Below are 17,433 nucleotides of genomic sequence, written 5' to 3' on the forward strand. Positions count from 1 at the left end.
CCTGTTTGCTGCCTTCCTGAGGTCCCAAAGACTTTTTGTACGAAAGAAGCCCGAAATCAAGTGTCCCGCCGGCTGGTTATTCAGCATCCGCTTCGGGACGCAGCACGTCACATGTCATTCCCAGGCCCGTTTAACAACCAGGTTGGCCGAGCTTCGGCGCCTTCAACCCCTCCGGTTCAATGCATTCCTCTGCCACTAATGCAGTTTCTGGCCCCTGATGAGCGGGTTCATTTCTTCTCTCCTAATCGAACCCGTGTTTCGGCAAGCCCGTCGCCTCTCGCTCCCTACCAGCTCCCGAGCACTGCCCGACGACCACGGCTCCAGCGCTCACGACAACCTTCCTCCAGTCAACGAGGATGCCCCGAACCCTCGCTCTGGTTCGGCTAGATGTTTTCCTCGAGCTAGCATGACTTCGGCCTCAACCGATTTGTCGGAGGCTAGCACTTTGCCTTTCTCAGCCGAGACAGCACAAAGGCCACGGACGGAGAGTGCACCCCCAGCACCCCCACATATCGAAAATGACAGATGGGAGGATGGACCTTCCCAGATAACTCGTTCGGAGGAACCACCCTCAGGCCATGAATTCGGAATAGATGAAGCGGGCCAGGTGCTGTTACCTGAAGATGATGGAATGGGTGTTCTGCGAAGGAAGATACATGCCATTAGGGATGATAAAAATGTCTCGAGTGCAGAGATGGCACGCATGGTGCACGACCTGATGACGGAGAGGTACAATATGCTGCGTGAGAAATCAGGTCACCGGCCATTGTCCGCCTTGCGTGCTTCTTCGACCCCTCCCGAGGTGGAGCGCTCTACCAGTCTGGCATCTCGCTGGGCCGGGCAATTCCTCGACGATGAATCTACGATTACCTCCACCGAGCCTGGGACTCATACCTCTGATTCATTTAGTCTCACCGCCGAAGACGTAAAGCCTACGTATGCTCCTAAGGAAGAGCCGGAACCTCCTCTGGGGGATGGGGAAGATATAGATCCATGTGAGGAAGAACCATTTCTGGGATGCCAGCATTATAAGCGCAACGTGAAGTTGCAGTGCTACACGTGCAAGAAGTGGTACACGTGCCGGTTCTGCCACGATGATCGAGAAGACCACCGCCTCATCCGACACAAAACAGAAAACATGTTGTGCATGCTCTGTGGCCATGCCCAGCCTGCTGCGCCATGGTGTCAGCATTGCGGAGAGCAGGCGGCGCAGTATTACTGTAACGTCTGCAAGCTCTGGGATAACGACAGTAACAAAAGCATATACCACTGTAGCGACTGTGGAATTTGTCGGATCGGGCAGGGTTTAGGAAAGGATTTTTTCCACTGCAAAGTAAGACCATCAATGATCTTTACGCTACTATTCAACTAATACCGATGAAACAGATCTGCAGTGTGTGCTTGCCAAAATCGATCGAGAATACACATCGATGTATTGAAAACTCCACTCAATGCGACTGTCCTATCTGCGGAGATTATATGTTCACATCCCCCGATACTGTCGTCGTGATGAGATGCGGGCATAGTATTCACCACAAGTGTCTATCTGAGCACTCGAAAAGCTCCTATCGCTGTCCACTGTGCAGCAAAACGATTACCAACATGGAATCCACGTTTCGGAATCTCGATCGGACGATTCAGAGTCAGCCCATGCCCTCCGAGTTCAAGGATACCAATGCGCTGATATACTGCAATGATTGCGGTGCCAAGTCTGTGGTCAAGTATCACTGGTTGGGCTTGAAATGTGACCTGTAAGTTATATCGAGCCCAGTTACAAATAAAAGACAGCGAGAAATAATGTTCATCGTTAGATGCGAGTCATATAATACGGCACAAATCCAGCTCCTCCACGGGGACGACATCGAGTCTACCGAGTCCCATGGCGGAGCCGAAGATTTACCAGGGCCCCGGTTACGATCCTCATCGTGCGGCGACGAGGAAGACACCCTATCTCCAGCACTCACGTCCCTGGACATCAGCACGAACTCGATGCCAGGAGCTAATTTCCTTTCAAGGCTTGCCCCACCATCCGAAGCCCAGTCCGGCTACAGCCTCACACGGGGTCGCGCCGTGTCTCCAGTGATCAGCAATTACTTTGGCCTACCCACGGAGCGAGGAGTACATTCCCTATCCGGTGATAGCGCCAACAAAGATTACAGACAAGAGAGCACCGACGGGTTCAGCATCTGGGGTACCACATTTAAATACCGGTATAGCCTTTTAGGAGGCGGGGATGGAGACTCTGACGGCGAAGGCGAGGGCGAGGGCGAGGGCGAGGGCGAGGACGACAAAGTGGCAGATGGCGCGGACAGTCCATCTGAGGAGGAAGATGAGGATGAGGATGACGACGACGACGACGATGAGATTGATATTTTCGGCCACCGATAGTCCAGAGCAATGATCTGTACGGCGTACAAGATGGACTCTGACCCTAAAATAAGTATATACCACTCAATAAACTCACTTCTACGGCGTATTTTTTATGATCTGCATGCTTGAGATGGGTGTCTAATTCGCGTCTTGAGCTCTCCAGGGTCTCTGTGTGTAAAAGGGAATAGACTCAAATTGGGAATGGATTACATTTATCTCATCTTTATAATGGACACAATCAATATATAGTACTCTCAATAACTTTCAATTGCTGAGATTGTACTTGGGTGTATACGTACTTCTCAACTCCTGTGGAGGAGCTTTGTTCTCCCGCTACCTAGAACAAAAGATCCTGCTTCCACAACAACGGACTGACAACTCCTGACTGTGGGCTCTCGCCCGCCTCAAAGGCAATTATTCTCTAGTAATATATATATAACAGCTACTTGGTATACAGTCTCCTATAGGGGAGCTCTCCTCCACCGGAATCCCACCTCCGCCGGAGAGTCTGCCGTTGATCTCGGGCTCCCACATCGGCGGAGTTGACCACAAGAACATTGATAAGGCCTTGAATCGGTAGGGAGCATAAGTGTCCTTCTATTCTACGGGCCGATACTAACGGCCTTCTAGCTCCGTGGAGAGCGGTGCTATTTATACAGCAACCATGCCTCGGATGGGGTGAGCTCAATTCCTGCTGCACGACACCATGGAATACCCACAGGAAAGCTTCTTGACGACGGTGTTTACCCCGGACTCCTTCTGGGCACGCCGTCGCCAGCTTGTTCGCTCGAACACGCTGCGCCATCAGCTGCAGATGCTTAAGCAGACCGGTCGCTATGAAGCTTTCTGCCTGCATTGGCACCCCCGCTATGCCGACCCCTGCACCGTCTGGCCGGTGCCAAACCACCTGTTCTGGGATTCTGACGTTGCAAAATGGATTGAAGGAGCATGTTACCTGCTTGCCGACCAGCCCGACCCGGAGATCGACGCTGCTGTTCACGAGCTGGTCCAGATGATTCGCGGCGCCCAGCAGCCGGATGGATACCTTAACATCCACTATACCGTAGTCGAGCCTGGCAAGCGTTTCACCAACCTACGAGACATGCATGAACTGTATGATCCAAACTCTTCCGTTGTCTTGTGCAAATAACCCCCCCCCTGCTGACGCAGGTAGGTATAATGCCGGCCACCTCATCGAGGCGGCGCTCGCGCACCACCGCCACTACGGTACCGACGGCCTGCTGGCGCCAATTTTGAAGTATGTCGACCTGCTGGCGGCCACTTTTGGTGGCGGGGAGAACCAGATCCCTGGATACCCGGGTCATCCGGAGATCGAGCTAGCGCTGCTGCGGCTGTATAGAGTGACGGGCAACAAGCAGCACCTGCGACTGGCGCGGTTCTTCATTGAGGAACGCGGCAACCCGCACGGGGGGACCGCTCGGCGCCACTTTTACGATGTCGAGGCCGATGCCCGTGGGGAACGCCCGCATGAGCGGCCCATGTACTTTCCGCTGCCTCGCAGCTACTGGTACCAGCAGGCACATAAGCCCATTGCCGAGCAGGAGACGGTCGAGGGCCACTCCGTGCGGGCCATGTATCTGCTGACGGCCGTGGCGGATCTGGTCCGCCTCGGGCCCGGCGACGGCGAGATCCAAACCACCTATCGGCCTGTCCTGACATGCCTGTGGGCCAACATGATCGAAAAGAAGTCATACGTCACGGGTGGGATCGGCGCCATCAAGCAGTGGGAGGGATTTGGTCTTGACTACTTCCTGCCGCATAGCACTGACGAGGGTGGCTGCTACGCGGAGACCTGTGCGGCTATTGGCGTGATGATGCTAGCTGAGCGATTATTAAGAGTAGGCCGCCCTGCCTGCTTCTGCATCCGTGATGATAGTATATTGATTGGTCTGTATAGATTGAGCTTGACGGGCACTATGGAGACGCCATGGAGCTGTGTTTGTACAACGCCGTGCTGACCGGGATGAGTCTGGACGGGAAGGCTTTTACGTACGTCAATCAGCTGGCCTCGTCCGATACGGATCTCTCAGAGCGACACGAATGGTTTGAGTGTGCCTGTTGCCCGCCCAATGTTACCCGCACGCTAGGCTTCCTGGGTGGTTATCTCTGGAGCCACACTGTCACGGAGAAGTCGGCCGTGGTCAACGTCCACCTGTACACCGCCGCCACCCTGCGGCTGGCGGTGGGAGAGTCGACGCTCGAGATCGCACAGCAGACGGAGTGGCCGATGGAAGGCAATGTATCCTTTACCGTCACCACGTCCGGTGCGCCGGTGGCCGTTGAAGTGCGGTTACGTATCCCAGGGTGGGCTACAGATTGGGAGATATCGCCTGCGCCCTCCAGCCTCGATGTGCGTAATGGATATCTCTACCTGAGTGCCGACTGGGTGAAGCAGCATGGCCAGTTCTGCCTGCGTTGCCCGATGATGGCCCGTATCTCTCGTCCGCACGCGCTTACCCGCCAGCCCGTCGCGTACGTGAGCCGAGGACCGCTCGTCTACTGCGTCGAGGATGTGGATCACCCATGGGAGAAGAATCATTTTAAGGTAAGATCCGCTTTGGAGATCGAGGTAGTTAGCGATGCTGTATACTAAAACTTACAAGGATATTCTGTTCGATACCAAGACTCTCCTACGTGAAGAACGCCGCTCAACGCCCGATCAGTACATTGCGATTGTCGCCGAAAAAGGTGCCCGAGGCTCTCTCGACAACTCGTCATGGCTGTCGAAGATTGTGGCGGAGTCTTGCTACAAGATACGTGATGGAGAGCCACGAGACCTCTGCTTTGTGCCGTACTATCTACGGGCGAACCGGGGAGGGAGGGGACATATGCGTGTTGGGTTACGGGTAGATGTACCGACCTAGGTGCTCATAGTATTAGATAGGTTAAATGAAGATATAGAGTATAGTATATAGTCTGCTGCTGACATTCTCAAGTAGTAGTAATATCAGTACTATTGCTTGTATACAAAGTTAGGAAGATGAGGTACTACCCGCCTATGTAGTAGGTACCTAAGGTCACTAGTAATTTGTAAGAGTCATGATGTACCAAAGCACTTGCTAGTTATAGTTACTCTAATGCAACGTGACGTCGTGGAAAATACCCTTGGATGCCTGAATTCAGGCTCCCCATCCGAAAGCATCTCCAGCCTTAATTTGTCCATCTCTCCCACCTTATCTTGCCCTGCTTTGTCAACGACCTCTCTCCTTCTTGCGCCCTCTCTTACGCCGTCACGACCTGTCCCTCTTTGTCTACCTATATCAGCCGTTTGGTTTTCTCGATGATCATCTCCCTCCTTTCATCTCCGGTCTGAAACAAGCACGGATCTTGGACCAGCACCCTTACGACGACGCTCGTCGACGGACTCTCCCTTAATTCTCTTGGATTCCTTCCACTTGGACTCCCGTCAAGACTTCCACTATCCAGTGTCATAGGCTGTGGACTGAGGCTTATATGACCAAGATCAAGTGGTTGTGTCGAGGTAAGGAGTTGGCCTATAACTTTCTAGTCAACTATCTGATCGATTTGTCAGTCGAGCGTTGTTGACTCTTCCAGAAGATCCTCCCCACCCCCGCTTGCCACAGCTTAACCCTCCCACCGGTGACACGAGCTGAAGAGGGTTCCTATCTCCTGTTCTCCTCTTTCCTATAATATATACGCAGCATACTAGAGATTTTGGATATGATCCGTCGCGATTCCGATATAAAAATCCAGCTTCCTGACGTCACCGTGTCGACGGTTGCAGCGGCTGCCCCGACAGAGACCTCCGACGTCGAGATGAGCTCCGACCCGACAACGCCGCCGCTTGCCTTGCCTGCCCATATTGCCGCCCGTTTCTATCGCAAACCGAGCGTTGCTCGCCGATCGTCTGCCAACTCATCCCGCCGGAGTTCCATCTCCTCGCTTCATTCGCACCACTCGAACGCGTCGACTGGGACCGGTGGTGCTGTTGGTGGCGGCCCCGGCGGTTCGCATCCGGATCAGCATCACATTGTCCAGCACATGCGACGCGCCTCCATTCTAGAGAACCGTAAGGCAAGACTGGCCGACCGGGCCCTGCACGTCGAAAAGGTCCGCTTGCGTGCCACGCTGGCCAAGGCGGCTACCCGCAATCTGCACCGCGAGGAACGCGCCCTTGCTGCCCAGCAAGCGCGTGAACGGCTACTCGCCGAGATCACGGCCAAGTGCGAGGAGGAGGTGCGCCGTGCCAAGAAGAAGGCCGAGGATAACCGTGAGAAGAAGGCCGCCGAGCACGCTCGCCTGCGTCTCGAGATGGCCGAGAAGTTCGCCGAAGCTGAGAAGCGCCGCCAGCTCTACCAGCAGACCCAGCGCCGCCACCGCACCTCCTCCCTGCCCGCCGCTGAGGAGAAAAAGATGGCCCGCGTGGTCTCCCGCTCACTTACTCGCGATGCTGCCGCCCGCAGGATCCAGCGCGCCTGGCGCGCCCACCACGCTCGTGCTATCATCCGCGAGTTCCACGCTCTCAACCTTTCTGTCGACACCGTCCGAGCTCGTACCTTCGATGACGTCGGCGCTCTGCTCTCCGAGGAGCGTGTCCTCATCACCATGGCCCGTGTCCTGCGTCTCTGCGGCCTGCAAGAGCATGAGCCTAGCGGCACAATGGGCGAGCGGGGCGCTGTCCGCACCTTCCTTAGTTCCTATCTGATTGTCACGCATCCAGCCGAGGTCCTCAGCTCAAGTGACGGTGAACAGGAGCAGGACCTGATTTCCAAGGCGCGTGAGCTGCTCCTCACTTTCGATCAGGTCACACTTCTGCTGGGCGCTGCCCGCGACGCCTCATCCGACCTGCAGACCCTCAGCGAGGCTTACCGCGTATTCTTCTCTGCCTTCCATGCCTGGAAGTCGCACGACTCCTCTGTGTTGATAGAGATCATGCTCGCCCAGTTCGTTGAGCTTGAGATGATCTGGCAGACCGTCAAGGACGACCGCGCCGGTGGTGTTGCCGAAGACTACCGCCAAGGCATCCGCCAAAACCAGATCCTTCTCTTGGCCCGCCTGAAACGGCTGGCGGGTTCCGAGCGCGCCATGCAGATGGTTCGCAACGCTTTGAAGAAGGCCAAGCGTGAGCGCAAGCGCGCCGCCTCGAAGCAGCAGGTTATCCCCCGGTCAGCCGAAGTAGGGACTTCGTTGTCGTCTCAGCAGCAGCAGCAGCAGCAACAGCAGCCAGTCACACCGGCATCCACAGCGGATGTGCTCACCGAAAGTGTCGCCTCGCCGATCAGCGAGACTTTCAACAGCGTAGATAGCTCGGCGGTGCTCAAGGAGCTGGAGAAGCAGCGCATTTCGCCTCATGAGCGCTTTACCAAGCTACTGACCGCACTGCCTGAGAACCGCTCTCTGGTTCACGAACTTCTTATCAATAAGGAGTTTAAGATTGACGAGGCCCAGTACACCGAGCCCCGCAAGCAAATTATGCAGCATATGTGCCGTATGATGCGCCGGGATGTCGAGGCTGGGCTCGGCAACAACTGGACCATCGCTATGGCGACGGTGATCCAAGACCGCCTACTGCGGTCCTTGCGACCGGGCAACTCGCTGCACGTGCTGATCAGTGAGGTACTGGACCCGAAGCTGATCGAGAACCAGTGTAAGGCTGGGACTTTCTCCTACCAGAGCTTTTTTGAGTTCATGAGCACCATCTTGCCCAAGCTGTGCGCCCCTTATCGTGATCCCGAGGTCCAAGCGTTCGCTGATGACCGGTCTGGGGATGCAATCGACCGGCTGGCGCGGTTGATGAGGATCATCGACCTGCTTGCACTGGACCACACTAATTTCATGATTCAAGTGGCTGCGTCGCAGTTGATCCAGGAGGCACCCGGGTATGAACAGCGCACATTCGACAAGGGTCTACAGGATGGGTCGATCTCGCTGGGCAAGACGCGGCGGTTCTGGCGCACGACTCGCACCCTCCTCGCCGACGAGATGCGCAAGCGCGACCCGGAAGGCGTCCAGGGCGAACCACAGCCGGCGCCCGGCAAGATTTATGCACAAGGCCTCGTTGACCTGGTCTTTAGCAACGGTTCTGTCGCCGCGGACCTGGTCCCCGAGACGCTCGACCTGGACCGTTCGCGCTTTGAGCAGCTGCACGCGCGGGCGTTCCGCGTCGTCGCCACCGCGGCCATCTTACTAACGGCCAAGAACCTGCTCAAGCGCGACGTTCGAGCTCAGTGGAAGGCCGAGGCCGACCGGCTGCTCTCCCTCGATTTTGCCGACATCGCTCCGGACCGCGTCCAGTCTATCCTGGAGTCGACGCACCCGATGCCCCCCGCGGCTAGCGCCCAGCTGGCCGTCACGATCCGGCGGGTGCTGGCCCCTGTAGCTACGGCGTCACAGACTGCGTTCAATCGTACGGATGTTGAGTTTTGTTCCGAGGAAGGACAGGAGATAGAAAACTCCTCCAGTTGCAGCATCACCTCTGGTTCCAGCTCCAGTGCTCGCCAACCCCCCGCTCCCACCAGCTTCAACGACCCCGTCGCCCGTCTGCTGCTCTCGCGGCTACGGGCACACGTCCTCGGCCGTCTCAGCGCGTCAAGCGCTAGTGAGCGTGTGCGCGCAACCACGACAGCGAGCCAGAGCCTTGCAGGAGCGGGGATGCCCGAGTTCGTCGGCGAGGTGGGGAAGCTGGTGGAAGAGCTCGAGAAGGTGCGTGAGGTAGACTGGCTGTGTCATGGGGAGGTATACTCTAGACTAGATTAAGTATCCCTTTAATGTATAGTCCTCAAGTGAATTCTATTATCCAAGAATCTCGGGTTGGAAGACTTCCTTGCGATCTATTTACCTTTTTGCTTTGCGTATTGTAACTATGCATGTAGTTAGTACTCGATCTGCTATCTAATCACCCCACATCAAGATTCGAGTTCTCAAACCTTGTAAAGAGTCAAACCCACAAACTTACACCACTATACAAATCTACAATTCAACCATGGAGCAAATACACAAGATAACTCTTCTCTCGGATCTAACCCCCCCTTCCCTCGAACGCACCTGGCTCAGCGCCCCGCATCCGACGCTCCCCCTCCTCGCGACCTGCAGCGCCGACAAGACGGTGCGCGTGTACTCGCTGACCAACTTCCGGCTGCTCTCGACCATCTCCGGAGGGCACAAGCGGAGCGTGCGGTCTGCGGCATGGAAGCCGAACACGAAAGAAAATGTACTGGCAACAGGGAGCTTTGATGCAACTGTTGGGATATGGAGGAACGACGAGCAGGAGGATGAAGATGAAGGGGATGGACAAGACCGAGATCCAGAAGAGGGATGGGCGTTTTCAGTGCTATTGGACGGACACGACAGCGAAGTGAAATCTGTGTCGTGGTCATCGTCGGGCAGTCTGCTAGCCACCTGTTCGCGCGACAAGTCGATCTGGATCTGGGAAGACCTTGAAGACGGGGATAATAACTTCGAGACGGTGGCGGTCATGCAGGAGCACGGCGGGGACGTCAAATGCGTCTCCTGGCATCCCGTGGAAGAGTGTCTGGCGAGCGGAAGCTACGACGATACCATCCGGTTGTGGCGCGAGGATGTCGACGATTGGGGGCAGGTCGCGTGTTTACGAGGCCATGCCGGCACAGTCTGGTGTGTGGATTGGGAGGGGGAAGGGGGAGGAAGCACCACCACCACTACCATTCCGGCTGGAGGCAATTCTTCCCAGATATCGGCATGGAAGGAGAAACATGCCCGGTCTGCTCGTCTGGTCTCCTGCTCCGACGACCGGACGGTCCGCATCTGGCGCCGTCAACCAAAAGATCATCACCAGCAGTACCGCCCGTCAGATGTTCCCAGCATCATCCGGCCGACGGGGCTGGAAGAGCACTGGGACGAGGAGGCCGTCCTGCCTACGGCGCATGACTTGTCCATCTACACGGTGGCATGGAGTAAAGCCAGTGGCCGCATTGCTTCTGTGGGCGCCGATGGACGAATCGTCGTGTATGAAGAGCAATTCACGACTTCTTCGGATGATCCTTTGCAAACGACATGGACTGTCATTGACTCCCTGCCTGGTGCTCATGGCATCTACGAGATCAACCATGTTGCCTGGGCGAAGCGCGCCGATCGTGGCAAGCAGGCGGATGAGGAGGTCTTGATCACCACAGCAGACGATGGGAGTGTGAAGGTGTGGTTAGTCTAGAAACAGATCCTCCTTTTTCAACAAGTTCAACATATTTGACTACATTCTCAAAAAATACCTATAGATAATAGACATTGAATGAATTATTGTATGAATTTGTTGAAAAAAAGGGAAAACTCTTATCTACCAATATACATAAACAAGGATCCAAAAGGTATCAAAAATAGAAGACGAGTAAAACATGAGTATCTATCGAGTGGCAGGCTTTTGATGCATATCTTCATACTCCTCCTCACTCTCATCACCAACAGAGTAATGTTCGCGCTCGCCCGGCGGGTCTAACCGGTCGAGCTCCGCCTCGTCAAAATCGCCAGCTTCAATATCTCCGTTGGTCGCGGAATGGCGGTTCTTGTTGCCGAAGCGGTCCAGGGCGGACATCGACATTTGGTTGTCCGCGTAGATGCCGCGGTACGCGCCGCGTTGGAGGCTTTCGCGCCGGCGATTGCGCCAGATCAGGAATCCCCAGACAGAGACGACGACAATTACCACGACGAGGACAGCCTCACCGGACTTGGCATAGGCCTTCCACTCCGCCTCCTTCATCTTTTGCTTCTCCTGTTCCTCCGCGGCGGTGCTGTTGGGGTGCCCGCCTACCGAGGTGAGCGGGAGCTTCTCGCCGTCGATGCGCGAGTCCGCGGGGCTGCCGCCGATACTGCCGATATCGACGTTCATGAACCGGTCGAGCATGTCGCGGCTCTGACGCGGCAGGTCGTACGGCACCATGTGGCTCGAGTTGTACAAGAGCACGTATGTCAGATTACGCGCGAACTGGTACAACCCGGCCGGCTCGCCCTCAAACGTCCACTGGTGACGCGGCGCCCAGACACCCGGCGAGGTCTCAAAGCCCGTACCACCACCCCATTTCATGTTGTGAATCATCTGCTCCGTCCCGATGTGGTTGCAAATCAGGTCGCGGTCGCCGCTGAATAAGAGAACGGGGATGCCGGACTCGATCAGTGAAGGCAGGAATTGCACTGCCGGTTTCGAGTTGCGCGCTGTGAAAGTGCTGCTCACCGCGCCGCTGCATTCTTGCCATCCAGTTTTCTTGTCGGGGTTGATGTGCAGAGCCTTGGTGACTTCCGGGAGCCGCAGGTATGGCTCTACATTCACAAGGTCGGTCGGCCAGTTCATGCCGCAAGAAGGATAATCGTCCTTCAGCCGGATATCATACATGTTGTAGCACTGGTTCGATTGCTTGGAAGCATCAAGAATCTCGCGAAGGATCGACTCGCACTCCGGGATATCCACTTTGTCTTTGCCGCCCGGCGCATTGATGAGTGACAAGCAAAGCGACTGTGTGGCCTCAATGGCTTTGGCCTCTTTACTATGCTCCTTCACAAGCCCTTCTTTGTAGGCAAAGCTCAAGTAAGAAGGATACTGTTCTGCGGGAGAAATCCATCCGTTGCCGATGAGAAGGCCTTTGATCTTCCAACTGGGCCTGTTACTTCCAGTCATGACCCGGTTCCGCTCTTGAATCGCCTTGGCAATATACGGAATATGTTGGCCAGCGTAAGACTCGCCGGCGATGTAGATCTAGCCATATTAGAGAAAGCGACGCAAATGGGAAACATGGGGGGGAGACATACATCGTCGTCTTCATATTGCGGGAACAATTCAAACCATTTCTCCAGGAATGTGATGAAATGGGCCGACATCTCTGTCAGCTCATGAATATAGCTGTCGGTATTGACATAGCTGAAGCCGGTTCCAACCGGCTGATCAACAAACAGCAGATGAGCGAACTCGTCCCACGAGCCCTCGTTGTATTCCAGCGTGTGGTCGTCTTTCAGCCGGTACGGCCCAACCTCCATCAACGCCCCATCCATAGAGCTACACCCCGGGCCCCCATTCAACCAGATGACGGTGCGCTGTCGGTCTGCGATGTGACGGTTCTGGTAATGCCAGAAGAAAAGGTTTCCGTTATGTTCCGCGTCCACTTCAATGTGTCTGTGTAGAGATATTATTCCATCAGTCACGGCGTCTTTCCCCTATCGCGAAATCCATAAACCATTCCCTCCAACTCACCCTGCATGCATCTTCAACAGCGGACCTTCCGGCGCCCCAGGTAAAGACTTCACATAGTAATCTGCAGCCGATTTGGCAGCGGATGGCGTCGGGCTCGATAAGAGGAGGAGCGAGAACGACAAGACCCATGAAGACAGGGAGATTGTTCTTGGCCGCGATGGCCATAACGAAGACGACGAAACCATTCTATCTGCGTATTTCGAGGTAGGGAACCACAAGTTTCGGTAAGCTTTTGTCCTTGAGGACGTTCGAGATGCTCACGTTCTCATGGATCTCTTGCAGTCGCGTGCGCTCCGCCGACTTGAGGGGCTGATGGAATCAGTGGATGGAAAGAGTAGCTGGAATCTTCAACGCTTCTGATTGTACATCCAAGTGAGTCAAGCCCGAGACGATCAAAGAAGGGCTGGTTGGTTTGGTGGGAAATAATCAGGCCTCGGTACAGAAGTTGGGACATTCAACTGGTAGACGGCGTGGCATTGCCAGGGAGGCGGCGGCGGTACTGTCACAGGATTACGGCTAGCAACTGCTGATCAGCTCCACTAACTATACAGACAGTGTATCAGGACGGTCAGGGGAAGTTTCACACCTTACTGCTTTCAGTTGTCTATAGACATTAATTATGCTTATTGATGGATGGATGAGTTATTCCTTAATTATTTACTACTATCTAGTTAGTTATCTGTTTTTCTTTTACTATATAAAAGGAATACTAAAAGGCTTGATCCTCACTTGAGGTTTTCTTTACTGTCCTTTGAGTCTTCTTTCCTTGCCATCGAGATAGTGATCAAAGCTGTATGTAGGACTCTAATTCACAACACACACCTGCTAGTTAGCTCCAGTGACTATGCAACTGATGACTCGAGACTATTAGAAGAAGGGGTGCCCCCCCGATTCACTACTTGAATCTGGCAGTGGTTAAATAATGCCGGGTGTGTTCTATCAAATAAATTTAAAATATGCATTCACTGAGTGCCTAGATAGGATGGTTGAAATATCGACAGAAGAAAGCATATAAGAAATAGAAGAAAGAAAGATTTGGAAGGCAGAACCTGGTGTCTCAAAGATGATAAAAGCGTAAGTAGAAGGAGACCCATGCAGAATTAGTGCGGAGAAAATACTCGAACACCAACGGGGTTAGATAGACAGGGTCATGCATGCACATTGCACAGCCTTATCAGATTGATACATAGAAAGGAAGAATGGGAACGCAAGCAGGCAACGAGGAGAGATATGTAGAATGACGAAGCGAGCTTTGGGAAATCGGCCTCCGAAATATTTGGGTTTTGCAACAAGTCCACAGTATCCTCGGTGAATCAATTGTAGACCCTGCGGCAGCCCCTTGTTCTGCCCTGTCGAAATGTAAAAAACCCCCAGTCCGTTGGCCATTTGCTCCATCCAACCTGGCTTTTCTTTTCCCGGTAGTGAACAATAAGAGGTTCTTCTTTCTCCTCTTAAGAATTTCACTCGCCCCTTCTCTCTCATGCTCTGCTCAGTAGCACACATTACCGGTTGCTCAACCCGGAAATACCTTCTGAATGTAATCCACAGCGCCAGGCTTTTGATACCACGAGCCACTCGGTTGGGCCAGAAATCAACATAGATAGTTTCATCAAGTACGTAGAAGACTCTCGATAATAAAAAAGGGCCGCTGGGGGCCCGGCGTCCCCGTCATCCAGAGAATCATCGCCGGATAGGGACCCCCTCCCGGGCCACCGGCGGACTGACGCTCAAGTCCTTGGGATCCTTCTGTGCCGCCTCCTGCTCCGACTCATCGACGCTTGTCTCGCGTTGCAGGAAACTGGCTTCTTTGATGGGACTCCGGCTCTGGAACCCGATCGATCCAGGGTGGCCGCTGATACTGCCGGGAATCGGCTGTCCTTGCGAGCCGTGGCGTTCTCCGTTGCCAGTAGCGGGGTTGTTGGCGCCCGGTGAGGTGGCCGTCAGGTGTGGGATATTCTCGGGGACAGGGTGGCGTGAGCCGATGTTGGTGACGCCCACGTCGGAAGCCTTGCCGGCCTTGCTGAGAGCGTAGTCACCCGAGTCGAAGTATTTCCGCTCCTAAATCACAACGTTCCTACTTAGCCTCGACATGCGAGAGAGAAGTGGGACTGGTGGTCTTTACTTACCTTCAACTTGTTTTGCAGCAAGTCCTTCTTCGTAGGCATTTTACCATAGAGGCGCAAGAGACGTTGCTCCTCTGGGCTGAGGGACTATAGAGTCCAACCGTTACGCCATGTCAGTTCCCAGATCTTGCCTTATCCGCGAACCAGACCCCCCGCCACGAGACTTACGTTTATATCCACCTTGTTCTGCTGGTGAGGATTCATCTTGAAAATCAAGGAGATGGCGAAAAGAAAAGGGGTTTCGAAGAGCCCTCGACCAGGAGATCCGGTCGGCTAGGTAGGATGGTTTGGCTGCTCGAAAGAGTGGGACGAGCACCCCTCAGCAGACTGAAGGAAGAGTGTTTGGCGTGTTCGGAAGTCGTGGTTCTACCACCGCCAGAGGGGGGAACAGAGGTGATCGCAGTAATCGTGGACAAGCAGTTAAGCGGGAAAAGGAAGCGTTCTGAGTCTCGAGTCTTTCCCTGGTAACTCTTCAGACGGTTTAAGGTTGTCGGCCTGGTGTTGGATGCCCAGCAAGTAAGTTAGCCGTAGTGGATCCACAACGAATGGGCAGCAATTCAACAACAGTCACAGACAGAAAAGAAGCCAGCAGGGGTTTAGAGGGTGTTTACCGGATCAAGAACGAAAGCTGCGGGTGTTGTTTCGGAGCTCCAGAGAAAAAAAAAAGAGCGAGGGTGATGGCAGCTGCTGACAGGGAGCGGATGATTACTGGGACGGTTGTTGTATCGATAACGTCTTGGATCACCGGGAGGGGCGGGGGAAGACAGCCCACCGACCACGCTCGACTTATCAAAGGCTCAGGTTTCAGCACTTGGCTTCCAAGATTAATATTGTCTTTTTTGATTTCGATGATTTTGCTCTGCTACTTCTAGTCTAGGTGAAAGCAGGGAACTGAATTTAAATAAGAGTTGTTTCAGAGTGGTAGAGGAGTTTCAGCAGCGAGGCGGGGCACAAAGCGACGATCCTAGTACCTACCTACCTACCTAACTAACTACCTATGTAGTACAGCCAGGCCTCGCACGGTACTGTGAACAATGATAATACTGAATGCTTAACTTAGCATTCTCTATATATTAAAGGGAAAGAAAGGATCTTCGTGATGCAGTATAGATACGTGTAATTGGGGAATAATTTGATAACTGAATCTCGGATTGGCCCCTCATCGCATCACTGATACTGGTAGTTCTCTTGTCAGAAGATGAATATCAAGGCTTATTATCATTTCAAGTCTAGAACAATAACTTCATCACTCCTTGAAACACGTATACCCGGATTGAGTCTGTATTTTCACCATGATTTGTACAGATAGAAGAAAGTCTTCGGCCTGAGGGGATCTCAGGTGACATCCAGATTAGGCATGGTCATTCCTGGGTCTCCACTAACAGAGTGTGATCTCTCACCAACTTCTATACAAGTGTAGCAGGTACCTATTAGAACTGCCGGTTGCACAGGATTCTGTGGGAAAGTGATTAAAAGCTCTTAGCTGTAATTTCTATAAGGTTTTTTTTCCCTTCGTCTCCTGGTGGTACTACTAGAGTAATTTTCGCTGTCGCTCTCAAGGTTTGCCAACCAACCAGATCCTTCCATCAACTCGAATACCACTAAAAATGAAGCAGGTACGCAAGAATGAGTGACCAGAATCAAACTACCTATGTGGTCGAGCATTTGGACCCAGAACTTGGGCCCTGGTCTGGATTGGAGTACGGGTGTATTGCGCGGGAATCTCACGGGGCAGGAGCCCGGTTCCTTTTGAGCTCTGTGCCTGTTTCACTCCAGCTGCCCGACGACCTGGCCGCCACTAAAGGGCTGGAAGTAGAACACCGCAGTGTCGAAGAGATCTTTGCAGACCGAAAGGAGAGGGTGTGTCTGTTGGATCCAGCTGCAAAGACCGAACTGAGCCCTGCCGACGGGAACGTCTTCGATGTGTTTCTTTTCGGTGGCATCCTTGGTATGGAGAACCCCGGCATCCTTCTCGTTTCTTTCTTCTTGGTTTGAAAAGCTTCGGAGCCTAAAATTTCTGACAAATATGATGACTGCAAAGGCGATGATCCCCCACGAGGTATGTCTCAGTACCCTCGTTCTGATAGATCTTTCTCTTCTTCTTCTTCTTCATCCTCCTCTCCTAACGAACATCTAGACCGTACCTCTGAATTGAGAAAGAAGGGATATGCAGGAAGACGCTTAGGTCCGAAGCAGATGACCACTGACACCGCAGTGCGCGTCACTCGTCTCGTTGTACAAGGAAAAAGTATGACCTCAACCTCGCCAAGTTGTTTACCTCCTTGCCTGTCTGACTTTGTCTTAGCTCCCCTGGAAGAAATTCAATACATAGACTACCCTGAACTGCGCATAAACGAGCATGAGAGCACTGAAATGCCTTTCCGATATGTGAAAGGACAAGATGACCAACCCATCATGCCTGATGTATGATTCCTCCCCCCCCTTTTTTTTTCTTTTTGGAAAAATATCTATATTATCTCATGCCACCAAATACTGACGGAGCAGGGAATGGTGGAATTGATCAAGAAAGATGCCGACAAGGCTGTGGATGATTTGTTTTGAATTATAGTTGAGGAAGATAGATAAAAGTGATTTTTTTTTTCAATATAATATTTTTTTTTGGCCTGAAGGCAGCTTTTCTGGCTTAAAAAGAAGAATAGATGTCCCAGCCTTCTGTAGGCACCCATTCTGTTGTGTCTATTCAGCTACAGTAGTAGGTTCAGATAAGTCTAGTTAAGATTCCAACCG

The 17,433-nt window shown here is 53.4% G+C and overlaps 7 protein-coding genes across 7 annotated transcripts; 5 read left to right on the forward strand and 2 right to left on the reverse strand.

Annotated features, from left to right (window-relative positions):
- The first annotated feature begins 34 nt into the window (after positions 1 to 34).
- Positions 35 to 2,440, forward strand: ASPZODRAFT_128004 (hypothetical protein). Its single transcript, XM_022721899.1, has 3 exons — positions 35 to 1,333; positions 1,387 to 1,751; positions 1,812 to 2,440. The coding sequence occupies exons 1-3, from the start codon at positions 218 to 220 to the stop codon at positions 2,386 to 2,388; spliced, it is 2,058 nt and encodes a 685-aa protein (XP_022584038.1). The 5' UTR covers positions 35 to 217; the 3' UTR covers positions 2,389 to 2,440.
- A 271-nt stretch (positions 2,441 to 2,711) lies between these two features.
- Positions 2,712 to 5,314, forward strand: ASPZODRAFT_128005 (hypothetical protein). Its single transcript, XM_022721900.1, has 5 exons — positions 2,712 to 2,946; positions 3,001 to 3,483; positions 3,545 to 4,229; positions 4,289 to 4,936; positions 4,995 to 5,314. The coding sequence occupies exons 2-5, from the start codon at positions 3,077 to 3,079 to the stop codon at positions 5,253 to 5,255; spliced, it is 2,001 nt and encodes a 666-aa protein (XP_022584039.1). The 5' UTR covers positions 2,712 to 2,946; positions 3,001 to 3,076; the 3' UTR covers positions 5,256 to 5,314.
- A 758-nt stretch (positions 5,315 to 6,072) lies between these two features.
- Positions 6,073 to 9,108, forward strand: ASPZODRAFT_58683 (hypothetical protein; the record flags this gene model as incomplete). The annotated part of the gene is made up of 3 exons (XM_022728790.1): positions 6,073 to 7,527; positions 7,573 to 8,738; positions 8,820 to 9,108. 3 exons carry the CDS (start codon positions 6,073 to 6,075, stop codon positions 9,106 to 9,108), a joined length of 2,910 nt encoding a protein of 969 aa, XP_022584040.1.
- A 182-nt stretch (positions 9,109 to 9,290) lies between these two features.
- On the forward strand, positions 9,291 to 10,610 carry ASPZODRAFT_128007 (hypothetical protein). The gene has a single exon (XM_022721901.1). The coding sequence runs from the start codon at positions 9,335 to 9,337 to the stop codon at positions 10,535 to 10,537; it is 1,203 nt and encodes a 400-aa protein (XP_022584041.1). The 5' UTR covers positions 9,291 to 9,334; the 3' UTR covers positions 10,538 to 10,610.
- Positions 10,611 to 10,726: 116 nt separating this feature from the next.
- Positions 10,727 to 12,727, reverse strand: ASPZODRAFT_138921 (hypothetical protein; the record flags this gene model as incomplete). Its single annotated transcript, XM_022724505.1, has 3 exons — positions 10,727 to 12,070; positions 12,124 to 12,525; positions 12,563 to 12,727. The coding sequence occupies 3 exons, from the start codon at positions 12,725 to 12,727 to the stop codon at positions 10,727 to 10,729; spliced, it is 1,911 nt and encodes a 636-aa protein (XP_022584042.1).
- Positions 12,728 to 13,978: 1,251 nt separating this feature from the next.
- Positions 13,979 to 15,024, reverse strand: ASPZODRAFT_128009 (hypothetical protein). The gene is made up of 3 exons (XM_022721902.1): positions 14,854 to 15,024; positions 14,689 to 14,772; positions 13,979 to 14,620 (listed from the first exon to the last, which is right to left on the reverse strand). The coding sequence occupies exons 1-3, from the start codon at positions 14,887 to 14,889 to the stop codon at positions 14,243 to 14,245; spliced, it is 498 nt and encodes a 165-aa protein (XP_022584043.1). The 5' UTR covers positions 14,890 to 15,024; the 3' UTR covers positions 13,979 to 14,242.
- A 1,082-nt stretch (positions 15,025 to 16,106) lies between these two features.
- Positions 16,107 to 17,322, forward strand: ASPZODRAFT_128012 (hypothetical protein). Its single transcript, XM_022721903.1, has 6 exons — positions 16,107 to 16,245; positions 16,302 to 16,633; positions 16,727 to 16,744; positions 16,823 to 16,933; positions 16,991 to 17,109; positions 17,191 to 17,322. Exons 2-6 carry the CDS (start codon positions 16,312 to 16,314, stop codon positions 17,245 to 17,247), a joined length of 627 nt encoding a protein of 208 aa, XP_022584044.1. The 5' UTR covers positions 16,107 to 16,245; positions 16,302 to 16,311; the 3' UTR covers positions 17,248 to 17,322.
- The last annotated feature ends 111 nt before the right edge of the window (positions 17,323 to 17,433 follow it).

Source organism: Penicilliopsis zonata, assembly GCF_001890105.1.
Source record: "Penicilliopsis zonata CBS 506.65 unplaced genomic scaffold ASPZOscaffold_2, whole genome shotgun sequence".
NCBI lineage: Eukaryota > Fungi > Ascomycota > Eurotiomycetes > Eurotiales > Aspergillaceae > Penicilliopsis > Penicilliopsis zonata.